At 37.1% G+C, this 21,471-nt stretch overlaps 3 protein-coding genes and 1 pseudogene across 6 annotated transcripts; 2 read left to right on the forward strand and 2 right to left on the reverse strand.

The window, feature by feature from the left end:
* Window positions 1–2,305: 2,305 nt before the first annotated feature.
* LOC137714518 (uncharacterized) lies at window positions 2,306–4,081 on the reverse strand (annotated as a pseudogene).
* Window positions 4,082–9,805: 5,724 nt separating this feature from the next.
* LOC137717803 (uncharacterized) lies at window positions 9,806–12,545 on the forward strand. The gene is made up of 2 exons (XM_068457292.2): window positions 9,806–10,971; window positions 11,635–12,545. Exons 1-2 carry the CDS (start codon window positions 10,029–10,031, stop codon window positions 12,117–12,119), a joined length of 1,428 nt encoding a protein of 475 aa, XP_068313393.1. The 5' UTR covers window positions 9,806–10,028; the 3' UTR covers window positions 12,120–12,545.
* A 561-nt stretch (window positions 12,546–13,106) lies between these two features.
* On the reverse strand, window positions 13,107–14,779 carry LOC137716544 (SUMO-conjugating enzyme SCE1). Of its 4 annotated transcripts, XR_015957102.1 has the most exons (5): window positions 14,521–14,742; window positions 14,322–14,405; window positions 13,753–13,893; window positions 13,556–13,669; window positions 13,107–13,458 (listed from the first exon to the last, which is right to left on the reverse strand). XR_015957102.1 is itself a non-coding variant. In XM_088686624.1 (4 exons), the coding sequence occupies exons 2-4, from the start codon at window positions 13,837–13,839 to the stop codon at window positions 13,436–13,438; spliced, it is 231 nt and encodes a 76-aa protein (XP_088542750.1). In that variant the 5' UTR covers window positions 13,840–13,893; window positions 14,322–14,746; the 3' UTR covers window positions 13,107–13,435. The 4 variants fall into 4 exon arrangements, 1 of the variants encoding a protein (XP_088542750.1); XR_015957101.1 differs by having other exon boundaries at window positions 14,322–14,779; XR_015957103.1 differs by having other exon boundaries at window positions 13,107–13,465; window positions 13,576–13,669; window positions 14,322–14,745.
* Window positions 14,780–17,764: 2,985 nt separating this feature from the next.
* LOC137729442 (cysteine proteinase mucunain) lies at window positions 17,765–21,009 on the forward strand. Its single transcript, XM_068468392.2, has 5 exons — window positions 17,765–18,539; window positions 19,313–19,548; window positions 19,650–19,790; window positions 20,039–20,491; window positions 20,606–21,009. The coding sequence occupies exons 1-5, from the start codon at window positions 18,059–18,061 to the stop codon at window positions 20,696–20,698; spliced, it is 1,404 nt and encodes a 467-aa protein (XP_068324493.1). The 5' UTR covers window positions 17,765–18,058; the 3' UTR covers window positions 20,699–21,009.
* Window positions 21,010–21,471: the final 462 nt, after the last annotated feature.

The following is a 21,471-nucleotide window of genomic DNA, read 5'->3' on the forward strand; positions in this document are numbered from 1 at the left end:
TTTTTTATGGCGGTTGGAAAAAGCACAGTAAGTGAAGAGAAAAGTTTGACCTAGATGGAAATCAAGTGGCATGTGACATATAATTGTGCCCATTTTACGTCTTTTAAAGTTCCGACTTCCGGTTCCAAGTAAGTAGGTCGATTATTGTCCCATCCTTTTAGTTTTTTAGCTACACCTGTTTTTGGCACTGTGCAAAAGAAAATTTATCAGGCGACGTGAATGAGTTTCTCTACTTCGTTTTCTATTTTTTATTTTTATTATATAAGTGGGATGTGGTGGCTCACCAAGCTGGCCAACTTGGTAGATTTCCAGTTGGCAGCCAAAAAAAAATAAAAAATGGACCAAAACCAACGAAAATGTGAAAAATTATTAATACAAAAATAATAAAAAACAATTAACGTTGTCCTTGGGTTTTTGTTTTTCAGGTTGTCTCTGCCTGGATGTCGGTTTGTGTCGTGGACAGGAATAAAATAATATCATCCTAAGATTAGATCATCTCATGGCTATTATTGAGAGCCAATCAAATCAGATGATTCTATTTCTCAATCTTTCTAATTTGTTTTTACAGAACTAAGATTGAAAAGATTGGGAATCATTCACAACCATTGATGAAGGATTCCTCGAAAAGTTAATATGATGAATTGAGACGATATTTTGTAAATACATAATTATCTTGAATAATATTAACTATTTCTTTATTTTCTGATCGCCTAGAAGGGACAAAAGAAACATCTTGTTCTTTCTTCAACAATTACTGATCGCTAGTGGACCTCTCAGTAGGATTCGAAGCCAGATGAAGTTATGACCATGTGACAGAGAAAAAAGAACGAATGGATCTTGTAGGATTCTCAAGAAATTCTTCGATTTCTTCCGGACTGTTGCTGATTATTTAAGTATCATATAATTATTCTGAACTCACTAATTAAGAATACAGAATTAAGCCAAAGAGAGTTGTCGACAAACCTGGAAAGCATTACGTGTATAATTAAGTGATTACAAGAGTAGTTAAATGATTAGAGACTCAACAAGCTATAGGGAAACTGAGCTGTTTAATTAGTATATAGTATCTAAATCTTATTTAGGTGTTGTTCGAAAGTAAAATGCTGATCAACAATTTGATCTGATGTCGGCCGGATCAAACCTAGAAGCTTAATGCCGAAAGCCTCCAGTGCTCCGCCAGGCTGGTTAGGGTTTCTGCTATCTCCAAGCCTGCATGGTAGAATTCCATGACATTGTTTTGGCACACCACACAAGTTATATTGGATGGACAGCTTAACATTAAACTTTGGATTAAAAACATTTCACATATGATATGTAGAAATGTCATTTGGCTGCGCTAAAGTTTCTCCTAACAAGGAAAACAAGTAAAAAGTCAAATTATTTATCCATAGGGTTTGTTTAGTGTCTAGGATTAGATTGGGTGATTCGTATGTGTGTTGAAAATAACGATGAATAATTTTTCATTTTGAGGATATTATATATGGGATTAGACAGGACTACACATGCATGAAGAAATTTTATGTCTTCTAATCCTAGACACCGTACGATTGTCAGACGAGAATAAGAAAATGTGATTCCTTTATAAGAGATGCTCTACAGATGATGGGGTCAAAACACCTTAGCTCAATTTTTATCTTCACAATGTCTTGCATATTATGGACATTGTATTCGATTGTCACATTATTTTAAGACAGTTGAGACAGTTGGTTAGGGCATTGTATCTATCCCCAAAAACTCAATGGTGGCCTGTTGGGATAGTTGGTTAGTACAAAGGGCATAAGTCCCCAGTGGTGACTGGTTCAGTTAAAAAATTCCTGGGAAAAACGTCCTCGGTCCTGCAGTGATCGTAGGCAGTAAGCTGCATCAGAAAAACACAACGCTTCTCAGATTGCTATGCTTGCTTATCGAACAAGCAATTTCATCTCACAAACTATCATGTTTGACAGAAATCGCATAAGAAACTGAGGGGAAAACAGAATCAGAGGTTGACGTAGCTTAAGAAATGAGCTTGCGAGGGTAAACACAAAAGTCACCATGAAAGAACTGGCAAACAGAACAAAGAAAACTATATTGCAAACAGGATTATCGCCGGTGAGGTCTTTGACTACGAGACCCTGGATGGGGCAGCTCTAAAGAGCCTCGTATAGTCGGAAACACGATGTTCAGATCAACTGTGAAACAGACCCTTGGTGAAATTGTGAGCCTAATTTGATAGGAAAAGAGAAGGTTATAACTGCATCATCTCTAATTACTCAAACAATGACATTTTAAAGAATAAGCAGGAGGCAAAAGTTCAAACAACAAATGAGATGCAATGTCATACTCAGCATTGATAGATTATTCAGGTATAATTTAGTTGGTTGATTACTAAGTACACTTAGATCATCAAACAATCGTATCAAATTCAAACTAATTCAAAGGACATGTAATAACACGAAAGAAATTTGGAACCCTTGAATTGTGTACGATGAAGAACGAATATCTGATCATACACATCCTGTGAATTCTTAATCCAAGAAACCATCTGAACACTTTACATTGTGAAATTGCACCCCTCCTCGACTTTATGTATTCCTATACACCCCAATGCTGCATTGTTCAACGTGAATCAGGATTCTGATTCTCCTAAACTCAGTTCTTCCTCGATTCAATTCCCCCTCAATTCAATTCTTCCAATTTCGATTACAGATTAGTAATCGAACCACTAGTTCAATCACCAAAACTATCTAAGCTTTGCCGTATCAAAAAAACCCATCTTCCTCGTCTGAATTCTCATTCTCACTATCAAACTGATATTCGTCACTATCCGAATCGCCTTCCACCCGCTCTCCTCCTTCCAATTCCCCTTCCGAAAACACAGAAATCCTCAGTCCACTAGACTGAGAATTTCTCACAAGTTCATCCACCACATTGTCCAATCCACCCCCACCATCGAAACCGAAATCCGAAAACAATTCATCACCATTATCTTCCTCCCCATCAAAGAACTCACTTCTACTCCTTCTGGGCACTAAATCCTTCTCCGAAATCTCCCCATTTTCGACACCAATCCACGGCACCCAAACATCAGCATGCCTTCCCAAAGCTCTATCCATGTCCCCAACTACCACAGTCCCCAACTTGGCCACCCTAGCCTTCCTCATCATATCCGAAAAGTCCGAATCGTCCGAAACCAAGAACAACCAGTCAATCCCTCGGCTCATAGAATGTTGCATTTGCCTCTTCAACGCCCAATCCGCCGCCTGCGGCTTATCCTCCACCGTCTTCACAAAAACCCACGCCCTCCGCAACTCCGATGCCAACCCGTACCCAACTTTCGGCTTGATAATAGACCTCGCAGCCTCATTGTACCTGTGATTACCAGAAACAAACCGCTCCTTAAAACGCTGCCGTTTCTTCCCCTTCAGAGACCTCATCCGATTCAGCTTCTTCTGCCTCTCCCTCTCGTGCAGCTGCTTGAAATGCCTCCTCAAATCCAAATTCGACTTGCATTTCCGCCCGCAGAAGCCGCAGATGTACGGCTCCGGCGGCGTTACCATACCCTTGCGCTCCAAAATATCCAATTGCTTCCGCTCGCGGCAAATGAACAAACGCGTGGCGGTTGGCGTAGGCCGACGCGTCCACGACCTCGCCGAAGCGCTGGGCTAGCTGTTTCAGCGCCATCGCCGCCTGGTACGGCGGCCCGCGAGGGGGTTTGTTGTCCAGGTCCACAAGATCACGACTTTCTTCTGCTTCGGCATGTATATGCCCTGCTTGTTTTGCACCATGTCGATTTCGGAGCTTGCGGATGACTTAATAAGGCGGTGGTGGTGATGGGTTGGGGTTGAAATGCGCGTTTTGAATGGAAGAAGGGGGAGTGGGAGGAATGGAGGGAAATTGGAGGGAAGGGTTTGTAGGGAAAGGTGTGGATTGGGCCGCAGAGGAGCTTAGCTTCATGGTTCATTAATGGAGGCAACTCTGTCACTGTGTGAGACTGTGAGTGAGTGAGTGAGTGTGCCTCCTTCGTTGCTGGGATTTTTTTGAATGCTTTCTGTGATGAATTCGCCGGGGATAGAATGCTTCGGAAAGTGAAGATGATCCATTTCGGATGAATGGGGCATTATCCGAATTGATCAGCTGAAACTCAAGAACGGGCCTTTCTTAATGAACAGATTTAGCATGAAAAATGAAGCCTGCATGGATGTCAATGGGCTTTTTTTTCAGTTGATGGTGTTGGGCCTTTGAAGGATTTTTTTTTCCGCTGACCACAAGCGATATTACTTCCCCAACCGACGGTATAAGAGCGGGAGGATTTGAACCAAAAATATAATAGCTTGAAGGGAGACCATTTTCACCACAGAAATCCACCACTTGGAAGCTCTTTTTTGTATATGTATACGAGAAAGTGAGGCGTCAAACGAATTACTTACTTACACCGTAAAAGCTCATTTGGTTCACATGATTGGATTGGAATGGGAAACTTTCAAATTTCAAAGTATGTTGAAGGTGAAAGTGGATCAGAATGAGATTAGATAAGAAAGAAATACATCCCTTCTAATCCTACCATTTTAAGGAGGATTAGAATGGATAAATTTTGTTCATGAGTAATTCATCTTATCTCCTCTTGATGGTCATAATTTTGTAATTTTTCCTCTTGGTGTTCATAATTTTGTAATTTATCCGTTCAACATACCTTTAATTTAATAAGCTATTCATTCCAATTGAATTATATATGCAAAACGAGCTAAACCTCTTGTAAAAAGAGAGGTTTTGGTATCCCATGATTTAAAGGTTATATGATGAAACAATGAAATTTAAAAAGTTAGAGATTTAGAAATTAGAGAATAACATGACTTAATTTAAATTGTAAAATTAAAAGAATGTAAGTATGGTCTAGAATTGGGCTAACTAAATAAACAATATGCAAACAAAACGGGGTTAGGCTTAGGCTCAAACCAGCTAAACCAAATCGAACCAAACCACTTAATAATGGTTTGATTTAGTTTGATCTTGCTCATGATTTTACTTAAAACATACTAAACCAAAGTGCTAGATGGTATTAGTTTAACTGTAATTTACATGTGACATCGATCCATATTGAACCATATCTACCCTTACTTCATTTATTTATAAAACAGCACAACGAGTGGTGATTATGTGGTGATGCACATTTGACGTCTAGGACTTTCGTGGCATGCAAGTCCTTTTTTTTTTTCTTCCCAAATCCTAGATTATCCTCCTAAGAAACCCTAGCCAATCATAGCTAGTGCCTAACTTTGTCTACGAGAAGAGAGACAAATGAAATGGATGAGCTCTTACTTATATGGTTTTGCTTGGAAATGTTGTGCAATAAAAAGGCTTCACTATTTGCAGGTCATTATCCTTAATGGTGGCTTTCATTCTTCTTTTTGCTCTTTTATCACAATGCACTTTCTCTTTTCCTTTTTCAAAAGTTATTTTAACATTTGCAAGTTCATGGGTAGGCAGACAGAGTTGCTTCCTACTTTATATAGACTATATCCAATTTGACTCAATAGGATACTTTTCAGATTCTTTTGGTGAGGGTTATAGGGATTTGTAAATTGTGTTCGTTTATCGTATATCGTGCAGTCAGTTTTTATGTAATACAGTTTATATTTATTTTTAAATGAAAATATTTAAAATAATTTATAACCGCACGATATACGATAAACGGACATGATTCATGGATTCCTAGAATCTTCACAAAGAGAATCCGGCGAGAATCCAGACTCCAATTTGACACCTGGTCTATAAAACAATCTTTTCATTGTTCATTTTTTACTTCGTATATGTTGATGTAGTCACATTGATTAAATGAAAGTTTGAAAGTGCTTTTGAAATCAATCTTTAGTAAAACTACAAGTGATTTTTGGAAAAACACTTTAAGTGCTTCATGCAAGAAGCACATAACTAGTTCTTCTTGCAGAAAACACTTCAAGTCCTTTCGAATTCAAAAAATAATTTCATCAAAAACACTTTCAGTCATTTCAAAAATACTTTCAAACGAATTATAAAACATATGTGCTCCTTTCTATGTGTACTCGAATTAGAATCCCTCCCTCCTCACTTCATGTAAGATATTGCTTATATAAATATAAAAAAGTTCAATTTATGAGATTTATTATAAGCATGGAAGTGGCCTCACACCATAAAAAGAAAACTATAAGCATGAGAGTGCCCTAACACCAATTCAGTATGCATTGGTTGAGTGAGTCCTCGGAGATTGTGGATTAGTACTATCCACGCACTGTGCTTAGCATAAACAAAAGTTCATCATCGTATTAAGGATCCATTAACGGTCAATTTAATCTTTGATTATGTCCTCCTTGATTCATGGCAGTTCCGTAAGAATTATTTTTAATCCTTTATTATTTGAACCTCAGCCATTACCGACCCCGGAAAAGCAAGTCAATTATATAACATAATTGAGATGATTAGGCACAGGTTGATAACTAATAATTTATGTCACTAATTTAAATTATTACGGTGAATGATAAGGAATTAAGTGAACAACTTTGGTGGGTGTTCTGTAGTTGAGTAGCTACCAATTCGGTTTGCATAAAGATACCTGAAATAATGAATAATAAGTCCCCATTACGTATTCTGCAGATCATTTGTTTTTGTTTTTGTTTTTGTTTTTGTTTTTGGTTAGTAGAGAGAAAGTTTTCTAGTCTTAAGCAAATCAAATTAGGTTTATGAAGTTTTAAGGATTTGATTAGACGCCTTTGCGAGTGTGAGATTTCGTATATATATTAACGGTTGAGAGTCACTCACTCGTTCAAAATTAGATGTTTTAAGCCATTAAGATTTTGCATGTTTATAACTTCCACTTTTACTGCACCAATTTGATTAGTTATTTATGTGAGCATATAACTTCACACACATGAACAATTGATAGTCATTTAATTACGTGTAAACGACATCTCACGTAAAGATAAAAATAAATACATTGATATGATTTTTCAAATGCCCTTATTCACACGATTACAAACCCTAAATAGAACGAGGTAGTCACTACTTGATCGCTGGATGTGCCGTAGAGAGTAGCAAAGGAAAGGAGGTCAATATATTAAATACAATTATACAAATTAGCACAATGCATGTTGAATATTGAAACAAAAAGGAGGAGGTCAATATATATTAAATACAATTATACAAATTAGTGCAATGCATGTTGAACATTGAATCCATTACTTATTATTCGACAATGTATTTTTTCTTACCACCCTCAAGTAGTGATATTACTTACCATCTTACTTAGTATTATTATATGATTTTAAATTTTAAGATTTGTGTCTATTCGTTACATAGATCTTGGAATTTAAACTCATCCAATCATGATAAATAAAATGGTGAGCATCATCATCGCTTAACAGTGGTGAACAAAAGTATTATTATTTTACTGTTGTACCCAGTATGCATTGCTTGACCCAAAGAGAGCATTTTTGCTCACCACCATTTAGTGTGGTATATGATCACCACTTCATTTATCACCGTTAGATGAGTTTGAATTTTGAGATTTGTATAGTGGATAAGCACAAATCTCAAAATTCAAACTCATGTAACGGTAATAAATAGGGTAATGAACATACAACATATTAAATGGTGATGATCAAATATACACTCTGACCCAAAACACAACAGTCCAGAACACGAGTAGTAGCTAGTAGGAGGTGTCCCCTCATTCTAGTGTAGCCTTGGCCACCTTTTGGAAAAGCAAAAAATAACCATAGGTTGAGACAAATAAAATATTTTTTGTGGACTTTTCCTTCTAATTTTTTTTTTTTAACAAAAGATATTATTTATACTAGAAGAGAGGATGACTTAGTCTCACAATAGACTAGCAATAATGTGATTCAAATTTGCCTTTATAAAAAATCAAACCTAAAACATGTCATTTACAAATGAAAAGGAATACTAACAGACTAAGTGACGACTTTTCCTTCTAATTAAACTACAATAGTAGCTTATGAATGAATGATATGTTTATATTTTAAAATTAATATTTAATTTGATGGTGGAAAATTAAAGGTAATGTAAGAAAAGTAAATGCTCCTTCTATCTAGCTAGTATATCTCCTAAAATGAAAAGGAAACTAATTACTGGGATTTGGTTCCTAGTTAGGCAGATACTATTTTATCCGACCATGAAAAAGAATTTATGAAAATTAAGAACCACCATATTTTCCAGTCCCATCAGTAAGAGAAAGCAAGACTTTAGTTCAAGTATATATTTTTACATTAATGGGGATGGAGAGTTCGGTTAAGCTACACAATAAGCAATCTAATTTGATATCGAATTCGTCATCTACGAGATTCGAATATAAAACTTTTCACTTATAATTGAAGAGGAATATCACCCTAAGCAAGACTTTAAAGCTTGATTTTTCAAAGAGGATCTTTATTTCTTTACCATATTCCTCCATCTTAGGGACTCTTGTCTCTCCTTATCCCCCATACCACATGGATAATTACCCTTTAAATTTTGGTTTAAGACTTTTGATGGTGGCTAAACTTTTGATCATCGGGATAAAGCATATTTTGTAGCTCTGCTAAGCATAAAGGTAGTAAAATCGAATTAACTGCCTTTCGACAATTAACGACCTAACTGCTCCAAATTTCTACAGTTTCATTCTTTTTCAGCTTTACTTTAACAGCCTCAGACCTTCAGGTACCCAAAGACTCAATTTACCCTCTCATTATCCAAATACAGTAAAACTTCTCTAAAATAATACTTTATAAAGAATAACATCTTTAAAGTCATAAAAAATTTCAATCCCAACTTGGGAGTCGGGGCCATCTTAAGAAAACGGACATCCACACAATAATAATTGTTGACGAATACAAAAATATGCAATATCACAAATAAAAGTTTAGGATGAACATAATACTTCATCAACATGGACACTCTCTTGTTGAAGCCACAATGTTTATAATCTCTCAAGCATGTTTATAGCTTCTTGGCACGAAAATTTTGATATTTTCATATTGTCAAACTCAAGAATTCTAATTAGTAAATATAACATCAATTAAGGATAAATAAGTCAATTAAATTTAGTAAATTATTAAGGATAAATAAGTCAATAAATAATACTTTTAACTACACCATTATATGTAATAACCATTTTTTTAACAAACAATAAAATATACATTATGATTATCTCCAACTCTTAGGGATAAATCATTTTTGTGAATTATTTTAGATGTAAGATTTAATTTTGGGCCGTCAAATCTTTTTTTTATCATTATATTTGATCTCATTTGATCATAGCCGTTAGATTATAAGTAAAAACAAAACAAAAAAAAATTTGAAATATGATAATTTGGTGGGTCTAGAATAATTTAAGCCATGTTTAAATCATGCAGGGAATCTAGCCCAGAGATATATTTTATGCTCATAATAATAGGCTTACAATAGTAAAGTGGTTCAACTTTGCTTTTGGTAAGAATCAAACCTAAGATCTATCACTTACAAATAAAGAAGAATATTATTAGATTGTAGTACTAAGTGACAATATAACAATCTTTTTAAAGTTATAAAATTAGTTTGGTCTAAACTTTATAACTTTATAGAAATTTTACTGCACCAAACAAGAAAAAGAAAACACAAGTACACAATTACCCATACATTTACATTTACATATTCGATCTTCTCTCAAATATGTTCTCTCATGTGCCTCAACCTCTTTAAGAAAAAAAAAAAACCACACACACACACAATAAATAAAACCAACGCGTTTTTTAAATGACGAAGGGTTGTCGGTTCACAGTTCACGCACCAAACTAATAAATAAAAAATAAAAGTCTCTGCCTTTGAAAAAACGTTTAGCCCATCTCTCAGGACTCGTACCACACATACGATGCCCACAGTACTTTCCTCTGTTTCTTCTCCTCCTCCCTGCCTTTCTTGAACCAGTCTTAGTCCACGCCCTCTCCCTTCCGCGCTCCTCCGCTTAATTCTTCAAACCTCTCCTCCCTAATCAAAAACACAAAAATTCTCGTTAGCCCATTTGAGAGAATATTGAAAACATGTTCGGTTGGAAGCATGCCACGGCGGTTGCAGTCTGCGTAGGGGTTGCTGCGGTCGTTGTTGTGATGGTTTTATGGCGATGGAATTGTTACAGGAAGCGTAAACAAAATGCTGGCAGCGGTGGCACGATGACAACGGCGGCAGCGACGACGGTGGTTAGGACAGAGAGTTTGCAAGATGGGATTCCAAAGCTTCATCGCCACCAACAACCAAGCAAGAGCATGTCGACCGGAAACAACTATTACGGCCGTGGGGTTTCCGGGAAGCCGCTGTTCAGCTGGGGCAATAATCCGACGTCCGTCACCGACGCCGTCGAGAACGGGTGGTCACGATTCGGCTTCACAAATTATCAGTATTCCGGTTCGACAAGGTCGAGACTTTTGGGGATGTGCGCGGCCGGCGATCAGAGAGTTAGGGATGCAGAGCCGGAGATAAGCTGGGAAGTGTGTCAGGGATCAGCAGATTTCATGCAGAAAGTTCGACTCAATCCCGGGTCGAAAAAAGTGCTAAATTTATCAGGCGCTTCTGCTTCTGCCGCCTCTGTGATCAAAACTGGGCTGCCTCTGCCAGGCCCTGCTCTCGGAAGCAATTCCTTCCCGCAAGAAGCTTATTTCGAGATCACGATTTTGAGTCCGCGCGGCGGTGATGAAATGAGTCAGTCGATTGTCAAGGAAGGAGAGAAGATTAAATTGATTCAGAAGAGTTACGAAGAGAATCCGAGTTCAGATTCTTTGGTTCATGTGAGTAGTAGTAGTAGTAGTCAGAGTATTAGCAGAATTGAGGAGTTGAAGCTCAGTGTTAAGGATGATATTCATCATGGTAAAAATGAAGCTGTGTTACTATCAGTTGGACTCTCCGTCGGCGGCGCTCTTCCGCTCAAACTTCCCGGGAGTTATCCTGGAAGCATCGGATTCGGCTCCAATGGCTCTGTCCATCTCGATGGTAATTCTTGAATTTCTCTCTTCTTTTTCACTAATTTAACTGTGTTCTTGCATTGTGCATTATCCTAGCTAGGTCAAAAGGTATGGGTGTGCAAATTATCGAGGTAGCGATTTTGACATTCATGTTTTATCTGCTGCATTCCAAACTGAATAGTTTACGATTTTTTATGCATTCCGAAAGAGACTAAGAGAGGACTGTTGAAATCACTAGGTTTCTAGTTTTGTGTTATTTTTTGGCACAAAAAGAAAGAAAGGGAAAAAGTGGCAAACCAACAATAAATCAAATATCTACCTAAAGAATCTGTGACAGCAGTGTCTCATGAATTGTAAATTTGGAAATTAATGTCAGTATGGACCCATTACATGCTGCCATATCCTTGTCCTATCTGACGTAGGTTTAGAGTGGTTGCTAAAACTTAATAAATAAAAAAACTTAGACTTCTTACTTGTAAGGAGTCGCTTATCACAATAAACAAATTAGAATGTCGAGTATGTAGGTAAGGTTTTTCTTTTAATGAAATATCTTTGTATGTACATCAGACTGATTAATTGCAACACTATACCTTCCTTCACCCACAATTTTTGCAGTTTACTTCAAATTTTTAAATTTTTTAGAACATTGTGTGATTCATTTTTTTAACTTGGGCTTTTTTTTTTTATTCAGGGATGAAGCTTGTGTTTGAATCAGAAAAAGCAACATGGGGAAAAAGAGACAGAGTGATTGGATGTGGCTTTGATCCCACACAAAAGAAGGTATACTTCACTGTGGAATCAGAGCTAGTGCACGTTATCCACTGCCAGTCAGAGGAATTCAGCACTCCTCTCTATCCAACCCTAGCAGCAAACACTGACATTACAGTCCTGGTCAACCTTGGTCAAAGTGCCTTCAAGTATGCCCCCGCCAATGCTCAGAGGACACCTAACCCTTGCTTTGTGGGCCCTCTTGTGAGATCCTCAGCTGCTGCATTCTATGAAGATAGCATGGAGCTCTTCTCCATGGATAGAATTGACTCCCAGTGGCTCAACAGGTGCACAACCAAGGGCAACCAAAACCCTAACCATGAACTGGAGTTTGATGAGGAATCTGAAGCTGATTTGTTTGAGATTGTCTTGGAGAGTTGTGGAAGATCCCCGCACACAGTATCGTAGGAGCATATCGAAGACATGTCAGTAACATAACGACAACGATATCTACATAATGTCAACATGTGTTACAACGTATCAAGAGTTGATGTCTATTGATAGTGTTGTTGATATCGTGGTCGGTATGTCAGATCTGTAGGTACACACAAATATCACTAACCAGTGCCAGAGAGATCAACAATGATAAATTTTTTCTTGGTTTTTGGTAAATCGGCTATATGCAAATGCTTGTGGGAGTGAGAAGGGTTTGCTCCTCATGAAATATATAGAGATAGAAACAGGATCATATCCTTCTAAATATTTTTTCATTTGTTTTCTTTTTGCAGGAGAACATCTGTTCCCCTTTGTATATATTTCAAAACTCAAATCTTTTGTTTAAGTTGTAACCGAGCTTTGATATTAATTGGAAATGAGGATTTTCTTCCCTCCTAATCTTTCTCTGAATCTTTCTCCCCTTTCCTCTTCTCCCACTTGAACGGTTATGATTAAGCCATGTAAACATCTTATACTGATTTTTTTTTTTTATAGAGATAACAAAACAAAAGGTAAAAGTGAGAGAAGAGGAGGGAAAGAGATGATAATAGAAGAGAAGATAGTCCTACTCCGATGATGCCGAGTCTCATCAGTTTCTAGAAGGATGCTGATGAGGAAAAGGACTTTGAATGGCCAAGTGGATCTTGATGTACATTACAGACATGCAGTTGACAGGTTAATGAATGATAACAACCTAGGTGGGGAAAGAAGCAAAAGACATGAATTCCACGAAACAAAAGTCAATCCCTAATCCCCAAATTCTCAATACAGGCCCCATTAAATTTCTCCAGAAGGGAGTGGAGATGAAAGGTCCAAATTCCATCCCTTCCCGCGGTCACCTTCTCCGATTGTAACACAGGTAGTGATTTTCACACTCCCTGCTCTCCTCATCTTGTTCTTATCTCTTAATTATCGTTTCGTTTATTTAGTCCTAACATTAGAATCAGGAGGAGTCCAGAATTAGAAAAATGGAATTGCAAAAATCACTTATGCATTTCCCGTAACTCAGATTTGCAAACTCCAACAAACTATAAGACATTCCATGGCTACATCCGAAAGACACCGGTCAATGTCATGGCTACATCGGAGAGAAAAGGAAAAAAAAAAAAAAGAATAGAGTTTTGAAACCAAATCATATTTGCAATTCAAACGAGAACATACTTATAAGGTTGATCACGTCTTGCAGAGAGCCTTAAGCATGACCTTCTTGACCAAATCAATGAGTTTATAGTCATATCTAGTAAAAGCACAATACATTATAGAACAGGTGGGTATTGCTTTGCCTGCTGTCACACTTTTCGCTTGTACTCAGCTGGTTCCTGCACGTCAGGATAGAAATCGTCAACACAGTTTATATTTCATGAGCAGTCACAGAAGTGATTGAGAGACACCTAAAGATCAAGACAAACCTGGATAAAGCGTTGATAACCTTCGGTTTGTGCCGGATCAGCAGGATTAGGCTGGCCTAGCAAATCCTGAATGCCTACGAGGATTTGCCTCACTATGATGGCCGGCCTCCAACCCTGAAAAAAGAAATTCACGTTAGGACGACTTCATCGACGAACACAATCTCCATGTACATGCTAGAGCAGTAGAGATTGCTTACTTTGTCCTCGTTGAGAATCGAAAGACAAACAGTTCCAGAAGGATACACATTGGGGTGGAAAAAGCCCGGCCCTGCGGGTACTTGCATTTCGGGGGCTTGCTGGGGTAATCCTCACTGAAATTTTCTTGTAAGGATGTTACGCTAGCAACCAAGCAACCACTATCAGTCCATCATAAAAATCAGCATTCCCAATATACATCAGCATTATGAAGCTAAAAAAATGTGAACTTCATCTTCAATATAATAGATTTCAGAGAGAGAAAGATACATATATATATATATATATATATCGACATACTAAACAATAGTATGAAAAAGCAGTCCAACAAACAACTTCTGGAAAAACCCTCATGTAATTCCCTATAGAAATTTATACAGTGAAACATAATTAGAACAAAATACAATAAAATTAAAAAACCCCCATAAAATCTAAAACCCTGATGCCCCGATTGGGGGGCTAGCTGATCACGCAAGTCAAATTCCGAATTAAAATCCCAATAATCCAAACTTACTACTTCAATTGCATGCCCTACAAAATTGTGACCAGAAAAAGAAAGAAAAGGACTCACAGCGGGTTTGCCGGGGATGATGCACTGCCACACCATCAAATTGACGGAGCCGTCCGAAGCAGTCTCCGGCTTCGCCACAAAACCCTAGTTTAATTAATCAACCACAAAAACGAAAACTTCAGGCGATGCAATAATGGGCGAATGACAATTGAATTGCAAATAATATGGAGAGAAGAGAAGGACGACGGTGGATACGGACATGGGGGTCGTTCTTCCGCCACGCTTTTCGCTCCTCCGCGAGACAACCGCGCGCGATTCCTCCAGACATTCTCACTCTCTCTCTCTCTCTCTTTGAGTTTCTGATATTTCTTGAAACAAGATTGAATCTGATGTACTTCGTACTTCTGTCGTACGAGTTACAACGGAGGCTATGTTGTTTGTCAGTGATATGAGAAATCGCCAAAATATAAACTTGAGTAGATTATCTCGAAACTTCCTACGCATAAATTTTTTATTATAACAGAAATATAAATGGTACATTATATTTTTATATGTAAGTAGTCGCAAATTTTATTTTTAAAGTTACTAATTTTTTAACATATATATCTCATTATTTGTATAATAATACGTGATGTGCTACCTTGTGTACCAATCACATCAAAAAAATCTCACGCCAAAGCGCTAGGCCCGTACTCTTCAAGAGTCCATCTTTACGCGGCTTCTAATGGCACACGCGTTTTATTTTTTGACCTTGAAAATAATTTTTTTGTTTTAATTTGCGTCAAATTTAACAGCTATTATTTTGTAGAATATGAAGATAATAATTTGGTGTTGTAATGAGAGAGATAAACAAATAAATAAAAGAAATGTGATATCCACACATCATTTTTTACTTCTCATACATTCTTTTAATTTTCGGTATTTGGATCGGATGATTGAAAAAAATCAACGAACAAAAATTAACTAAGATTTGTAAAAAGTAAAATAGGATATGTGATAGCACATCCCCTAAATAAAATTGAAAAGGAGATGATGGATATAACGCTACAGACTCTCCCAAGCGAGGATAGGTAGTACGGACCTGAAGCTATCTTAATGTCGTGTGTGGGTCTTTTGATTGGATTGGGACCATTTGCAAAAAATATCTACTTAGTTCAAACGGTACTTCATGGCCCACGGAAGCAGCAATTAACCTTTTGTATTTTCTCAATTAATATTGTTGGGCCTAATATAATGACAATTATTAATTTTTGTGAAGGAGGATGTATGACCGTAATTAAGAGGTTGGAGAGGGGCAAATTCCTTTTTACGTATAAAATATGGGATCCGGATTCCTTCCTAAGCATGGGAACCAGAGCCTGCTGAGCAGGTCATATAAACCCTTTAAATTTGATCCAACGGCTATAATTATTATAACTTCAGAAGGTTCTTTGTTTGTAGTCATTGGATCAAATTTCAAGGGTTCAGATGGGCTGCTCAGCTAGTTCCGGTCCCCATACTCAGGAGGAGATCTGGTTCCTAAATATGAATGTCACAACCGAAAAATATTGCCCATTCACGTGTGTGACATATAATATAAATATTCCAAACCCATAATCTTATAAATTAGAATTGTTTGTATAAGAAAATATTTTCATTCTGGAAATTAACATATTAAAGAGTTTTTCTTTTAATACAAGCAAAATCCGATGAGGGAGAAGTTGAACTCGTGACTTTAAGTGCAGATCAAAAATTTAAAAGGAATATGTTCATCGTTACTATGGTGTTTTAGTCAAAATGTAAGAGGCTTTCTCTAGTGCATCTCAAAATTAAACATTTAAGTTACACATTTGAACACGAACTTAGATTTTTTAGCCTAATGAGATCTAACGGTTTTTGTTCATATTACAACTTAAATGTGCACTAGAGAAAATTCACAAAATGTAATACCACGTGAAAAATAAACTATTGGATTACTAGATACGAAAACCATGTAGCGGTCGACTCTTTCATATAAGTTTTCTAGATACAAATATTCTTAATCATTGAAGCTATAAACCTTCACAATATATATGACACGTTTAATACATAGGATTGGCTTGGCTAATTATGGGGAATGAATTAGGTTGACTTGGGTTTCGTTGCTTCTACTTTGGCCCTTCATTTTAAATAGTGTAAAATATCTTTGTATAGAAAATGTATTAACTTATCCAATTGTTAACCATATTTGATCTGAGTTGAAAGAGTAATAATACGCTTACCATTTATTTGTACTCTGTTTTTAATAGAGTAAAACTCACAAACATATGCGAGTTCCATTTCTATTAAAGAAAAAATAAAAATAAATGATAAGAATAACAATTTTAAAGCTAAATTTGGTGTTATACGAAACGAAAATCCAACCCGAATCCAATCAATTAAACGCCCCTAACGTTTATTAAAAAAAACAGCAAAGAAATTTATTAGCCTCCTTAACTTGTTGAATATTTGAGTCTTGAAAAATCATAGTTGATTTTGATTTGGAAAATATAAAATTACAATTGAGGTGACACAATGTGGGGCGATAGTGAAAGGTAAGAAAACAATGGGCACAAGCAACACGAGAGGTCCTTTCCGACACTCCAAATGAGCCAACTCTTACAAAAGGATTTGGATCCTCTCGCGTCCGAATCTTCATGATCTAATAACATGGACAGTTGAATTTTAATCAAACGGTTACAAACAAGAAATCACTTTAAAAGTTATAATAATTATAGCCGTTAGATCAAAATACAACGATCCGTGTTATTCGATAGGGAGGATTTGGACCCCTGCTGAGGAGAGGATCCAAATCCCATACAAAAATACAAACGCTACGCACCAAACTAAACTTTGATGGGTCCCACACTCCTTGTTGTATTCGTCTCTTCCACTTTCTTCATTTTCTCATTACTCAAAAACTTTCAATATTGTCATTTATTACTAGAGTATAGTAATATTCTTCATTATTGGTAAGTAAGAAGTTTTATATTCGATTTTTGTTAAAATCGATTTTGAATCACATTATTGATAACCTATTATTAGGTTTAACGCATTCTTTTAGTGAATAATATCGTTTGTTCAACTTTTTTTAATATTTTCTTAATTTCTCAACAAAAAGAAAAAACAAAAGTGTATTTTTTGTTTTTTTGTAAACAAAACTTGTGCATGTTCTTTAAGGAATGCTAAAGCGACTCTTTTAAACCTAGAATTTTTTATATATATTTTGTCAATTTTTTTGTATGTATAAATTAACGTTAAATTGTAAAAAGACAAATAATTCATAAAATAAAAAATTATTTTTGAGAGAATCTCTTTTAACATTTCTCACATTCTTTATGTGTAATTGTATTAGCTAAAGTTAAAAATGTAAGTCAAACTTATGCGATGAATTCCATAAAGAGTTCAAGTCCGAATTGAGTTTTGCCACCTCACATTCATCATCAAAATGGTCTTTCAAAACCTAATTTAGTCATTTAAATATTTTTTTTCCATGTGAAAATCATGTATTAGAAAATATTTTAACAGAAATCGATTTGAACTTAAATTGGTAACAGAGAGAACACATTTTATACCAAATAAGATTACAACATTTTATATATTGTAATCCATTAAAAAAAAAAGATCCAATTATCCTAAAAGTTAATTTAATTTTAATAAATATATTGAGCGACCCCGTCATCCTTCCCACTGTATAAGCACCCACCACCTCTCACTTTTCTCACACCTTCATTTCCTACTTCTTGCCATTCCCATCCTCCCCTCCCTATTTTCTCAGTAACCAAACACACCAAAAAACCATGGGGCCGTACCAATCATCGCCGGTCGTGGCGGTCCTCCTCCTCACGATCTTCTCCATCTCATCGGCCCTTGACATGTCGATCATCTCCTACGACAGCAAGTCGTCGGGCAGCTGGAGGACCGACGATGAGGTGATGTCGATATACGAGGGGTGGCTGGCGGAGCACGGAAAGGCATACAACGCTTTGGGAGAGAAGGAGAGAAGGTTCAAGATCTTCAAGGACAACCTTAGGTACATCGACGAACAAAACTCCAAGAACCTCAGCTACAGGCTCGGTCTGAACAGGTTCGCCGATCTGTCGAACGAGGAGTACCGGAACACTTACCTTGGCGCCAAGACCCGCGCGCAGATGAAGCGGGTGTCCAACAGGAACACCAAGAGCGACCGGTACGCGCCACGTGTCGGCGATTCGTTGCCCGACTCCATTGATTGGAGGAAGGAGGGCGCGGTAAGTCCAGTCAAAGACCAAGGCAGCTGTGGTAAGTTTTTTCTAATCCTATTTATTTAATTTTTCTTTTTTTTTTGTTAATACGAAAATAATTCTGGTTTTATTTGTTTGTTAATGATTAATCATTGATGTTTATCTTGTTGCGTGTTCATAATCCGTTTAGACTTTTGGGTTTGCTTGATGATAGAGCAAAGGTGTGTGATTAGGGAGTCGTTGACTTTCATATCTGATTGTTTGTTGCTTAATCAAAGGTGTTTTAACGCAAATCAACCTTCGATTGTTCACTTAACAGCTGATGGTCGCTGATAATTTCGTAATCCAAATTTCAGACATAGATTTTGCAGTTTCCATGTTTCCAGGAGTTACCATGTATTTTGAGACCACACATGTGAACATAATTCCAATTTTTTGTGTTGTAAAAATGAAAAATGGATAAAAATATCTTCCTACTTTTGTGGTAGGAAAAAGAACAGGTAAATATCTGACACAAGAATCTCAGCTCCATTGAAGTAAAAGGGTCCTCTCTTAGCATGCTCTCCTTGTAATTCGTTGGTTTTGTGATATAAATTCTCCGAAAAAGTAGATAGTTTAGGATTCAACTAGAACTCAATTGGACCAGCATATCATAATTATCGGAGAAATAATTAGTTGATGCATTTGCTCTAACCTTACCATGTGTCCCTGGCAAGTGATATGTAGGTTCAGATACTTCCATGACCAAATATTTGCATATGAAATCATGTTAATTTACTCTTGGAATAATTTTGAGTGGGAACCAGTTGAATCTCTGATTATATAATGCAGGGAGTTGCTGGGCATTCTCAACTATCTCCGCCGTGGAAGGTATCAATAAGCTAGTCACCGGCGATCTCATCTCCCTATCTGAGCAGGAGCTGGTAGACTGCGATAGAACGTACAACCAAGGCTGCAATGGAGGTCTTATGGACTATGGCTTCGAGTTCATCATCAACAATGGCGGCATTGATAGCGAAGAGGACTATCCTTACAAGGGATATGATGCCACATGTGACACCTACAGGGTCAGTGATCAGTATACTTTGTAACTTGCTTAGCTGAAGTTGAACATAATTTGAAAAGCAGTTTCGTCTCACCCTTTTGGTCTTTATTTTCTTCTATGCAGAAAAATGCCAAGGTTGTTTCGATTGACGATTACGAAGATGTTCCTACATACAATGAGAAAGCACTGCAGAAGGCTGTTGCCAATCAGCCAATTGCCGTTGCCATTGAAGGGGGTGGCAGAGACTTCCAGTTGTATATCTCCGTAAGTTTTCTTCGCTTTGTATCACAATCTTTGGGAAAAACAATGAGAAATGCTCTCTTGTCAGTATAACAATTACTTATGTTGCTAACAGTTTGACTAGAGAACATTACTCCTCGAAGAATATTTCATCGTCCATTATAGCATATGAAACGAGAACACCTCAAATTTTCATATGAAGTTTGATATTTTTGTGTTGATGGCTTCTGAAGAACACTAACTAACTTGCGTTGCTTTAAATATTATTTCAGGGTGTGTTTACGGGACGTTGTGGGACAGCACTAGACCATGGTGTTACAGTTGTGGGATATGGCACAGACGACGGACTTGATTACTGGATAGTGAGAAACTCATGGGGTGGAAGCTGGGGAGAGGAGGGATACATCAGGATGCAGCGTAATCTGGGCAACACCGCCAACGGGATATGTGGAATTGCCATGGAGCCTTCTTACCCCATCAAGGAAGGCCAGAATCCCCCTAACCCTGGCCCTTCTCCTCCGTCTCCGGTAAAGCCCCCGTCAGTTTGTGACAACTACTACTCCTGCCCTGAGAGCAACACCTGCTGCTGTATCTATGAGTATGCAAACTATTGCTTTGCTTGGGGATGTTGTCCACTTGAAGGTGCCACCTGCTGTGACGACCATTACAGTTGCTGCCCAAGTGACTATCCCGTGTGTGATGTCAATGCCGGAGCTTGTCTGATGGTAAGAACACCTAAAGCCTCATTTGATAACCATTTCGTTTTTAATTTTAATTGTATTTCGTTTGTCGCCCGTTAAATTGTTTTCTTACATTGTTTTGCTTTCGTGTTGAAACAGAGCAAGGGCAATCCGCTGGGGGTGAAGGCATTGAAGCGCACCCCCGCAAAACCTCACTGGGCCATTGGTGGTGGAAAGAGCAGCAGTGCTTAAAAAAACACATAAACCTTGATGCAGTGGTTTAACAAAATTTAAGAAAGAAGAAAACCAGCAAAGCATGCTTGATATTACCTTCTTCGTTAATCATACCCGCGATTACGCTCTTAATCATAATTTAGATTCCAAGAAAAGGATGGTTTGTCATGGATTACTTCAGATGCTGATTTGTATATAGGGCTCTATCTATTATGTGTTGCATTTTATCAGTTGAAGGATTTACGGATTGTTGTGAATTTAGCAAATATACTCTGTAAAATCTGTCATGACTTTGGCATTGTCTTTTATCAAAAGTGCTTCATTCCCAATACTCGTTGTAATTTGCTTAATAAATGGAACATGATATTTCATTTCGCCAGAATGTGCTATTACTTCTCTAGTGTAAATAGTTGCGACAAACTAATGTGCTTCTCAATCCGACCATTAAGAGTTCGTTTGGAATCTGGAGTGTTTTTAAAATGATTGAAAACGCGGTTGGTGAATATATTTGTTAAACCAATCTTTAATAAAACGGAGGTCAATTATGAAGAAAAAAAAAAAAAACTTTATAAATAATAATAATACGAATCAATAGGGTAAAAGATTCCACGACAGACGTGGTGCCAGAGGGGTCCGAAAGATGCAAATTGATTCCTTTATTTTAAAAGCTGTCAGCCTAACAAAACGAACCCCTCGATACTCTCCACTACAAATTCAGGAAAAAAAAACAATTTGAAACTGATAAAAAAAATGAAAAAAAATATAATAGAAAAAAATTAATCATGGCTTTG

Source organism: Pyrus communis, chromosome 15 (assembly GCF_041283825.1).
Source record: "Pyrus communis isolate YQ-2024b chromosome 15, ASM4128382v1, whole genome shotgun sequence".
Classification (NCBI taxonomy): Eukaryota; Viridiplantae; Streptophyta; class Magnoliopsida; order Rosales; family Rosaceae; genus Pyrus; species Pyrus communis.

What these genes read in the sequence shown, in the direction of transcription:
- LOC137716544 (XM_088686624.1), bottom strand. Translation starts at nt 13,839, where the DNA reads ATGCAAGTACCCGCAGGGCCGGGCTTTTTCCACCCCAATGTGTATCCT. An exon ending in CGATTCTCAACGAGGACAAA is followed by an intron (nt 13,670 to 13,752) that starts GTAAGCAATCTC and finishes TTCTTTTTTCAG; the next exon opens with GGTTGGAGGCCGGCCATCAT. An exon ending in GTTATCAACGCTTTATCCAG is followed by an intron (nt 13,466 to 13,555) that starts GTTTGTCTTGAT and finishes CCTGACGTGCAG; the next exon opens with GAACCAGCTGAGTACAAGCG.
- LOC137729442 (XM_068468392.2), top strand. Translation starts at nt 18,059, where the DNA reads ATGGGGCCGTACCAATCATCGCCGGTCGTGGCGGTCCTCCTCCTCACG. An exon ending in CCACATGTGACACCTACAGG is followed by an intron (nt 19,549 to 19,649) that starts GTCAGTGATCAG and finishes TCTTCTATGCAG; the next exon opens with AAAAATGCCAAGGTTGTTTC. An exon ending in ACTTCCAGTTGTATATCTCC is followed by an intron (nt 19,791 to 20,038) that starts GTAAGTTTTCTT and finishes ATATTATTTCAG; the next exon opens with GGTGTGTTTACGGGACGTTG.
- LOC137717803 (XM_068457292.2), top strand. Translation starts at nt 10,029, where the DNA reads ATGTTCGGTTGGAAGCATGCCACGGCGGTTGCAGTCTGCGTAGGGGTT. An exon ending in TGGCTCTGTCCATCTCGATG is followed by an intron (nt 10,972 to 11,634) that starts GTAATTCTTGAA and finishes TTTTTTATTCAG; the next exon opens with GGATGAAGCTTGTGTTTGAA.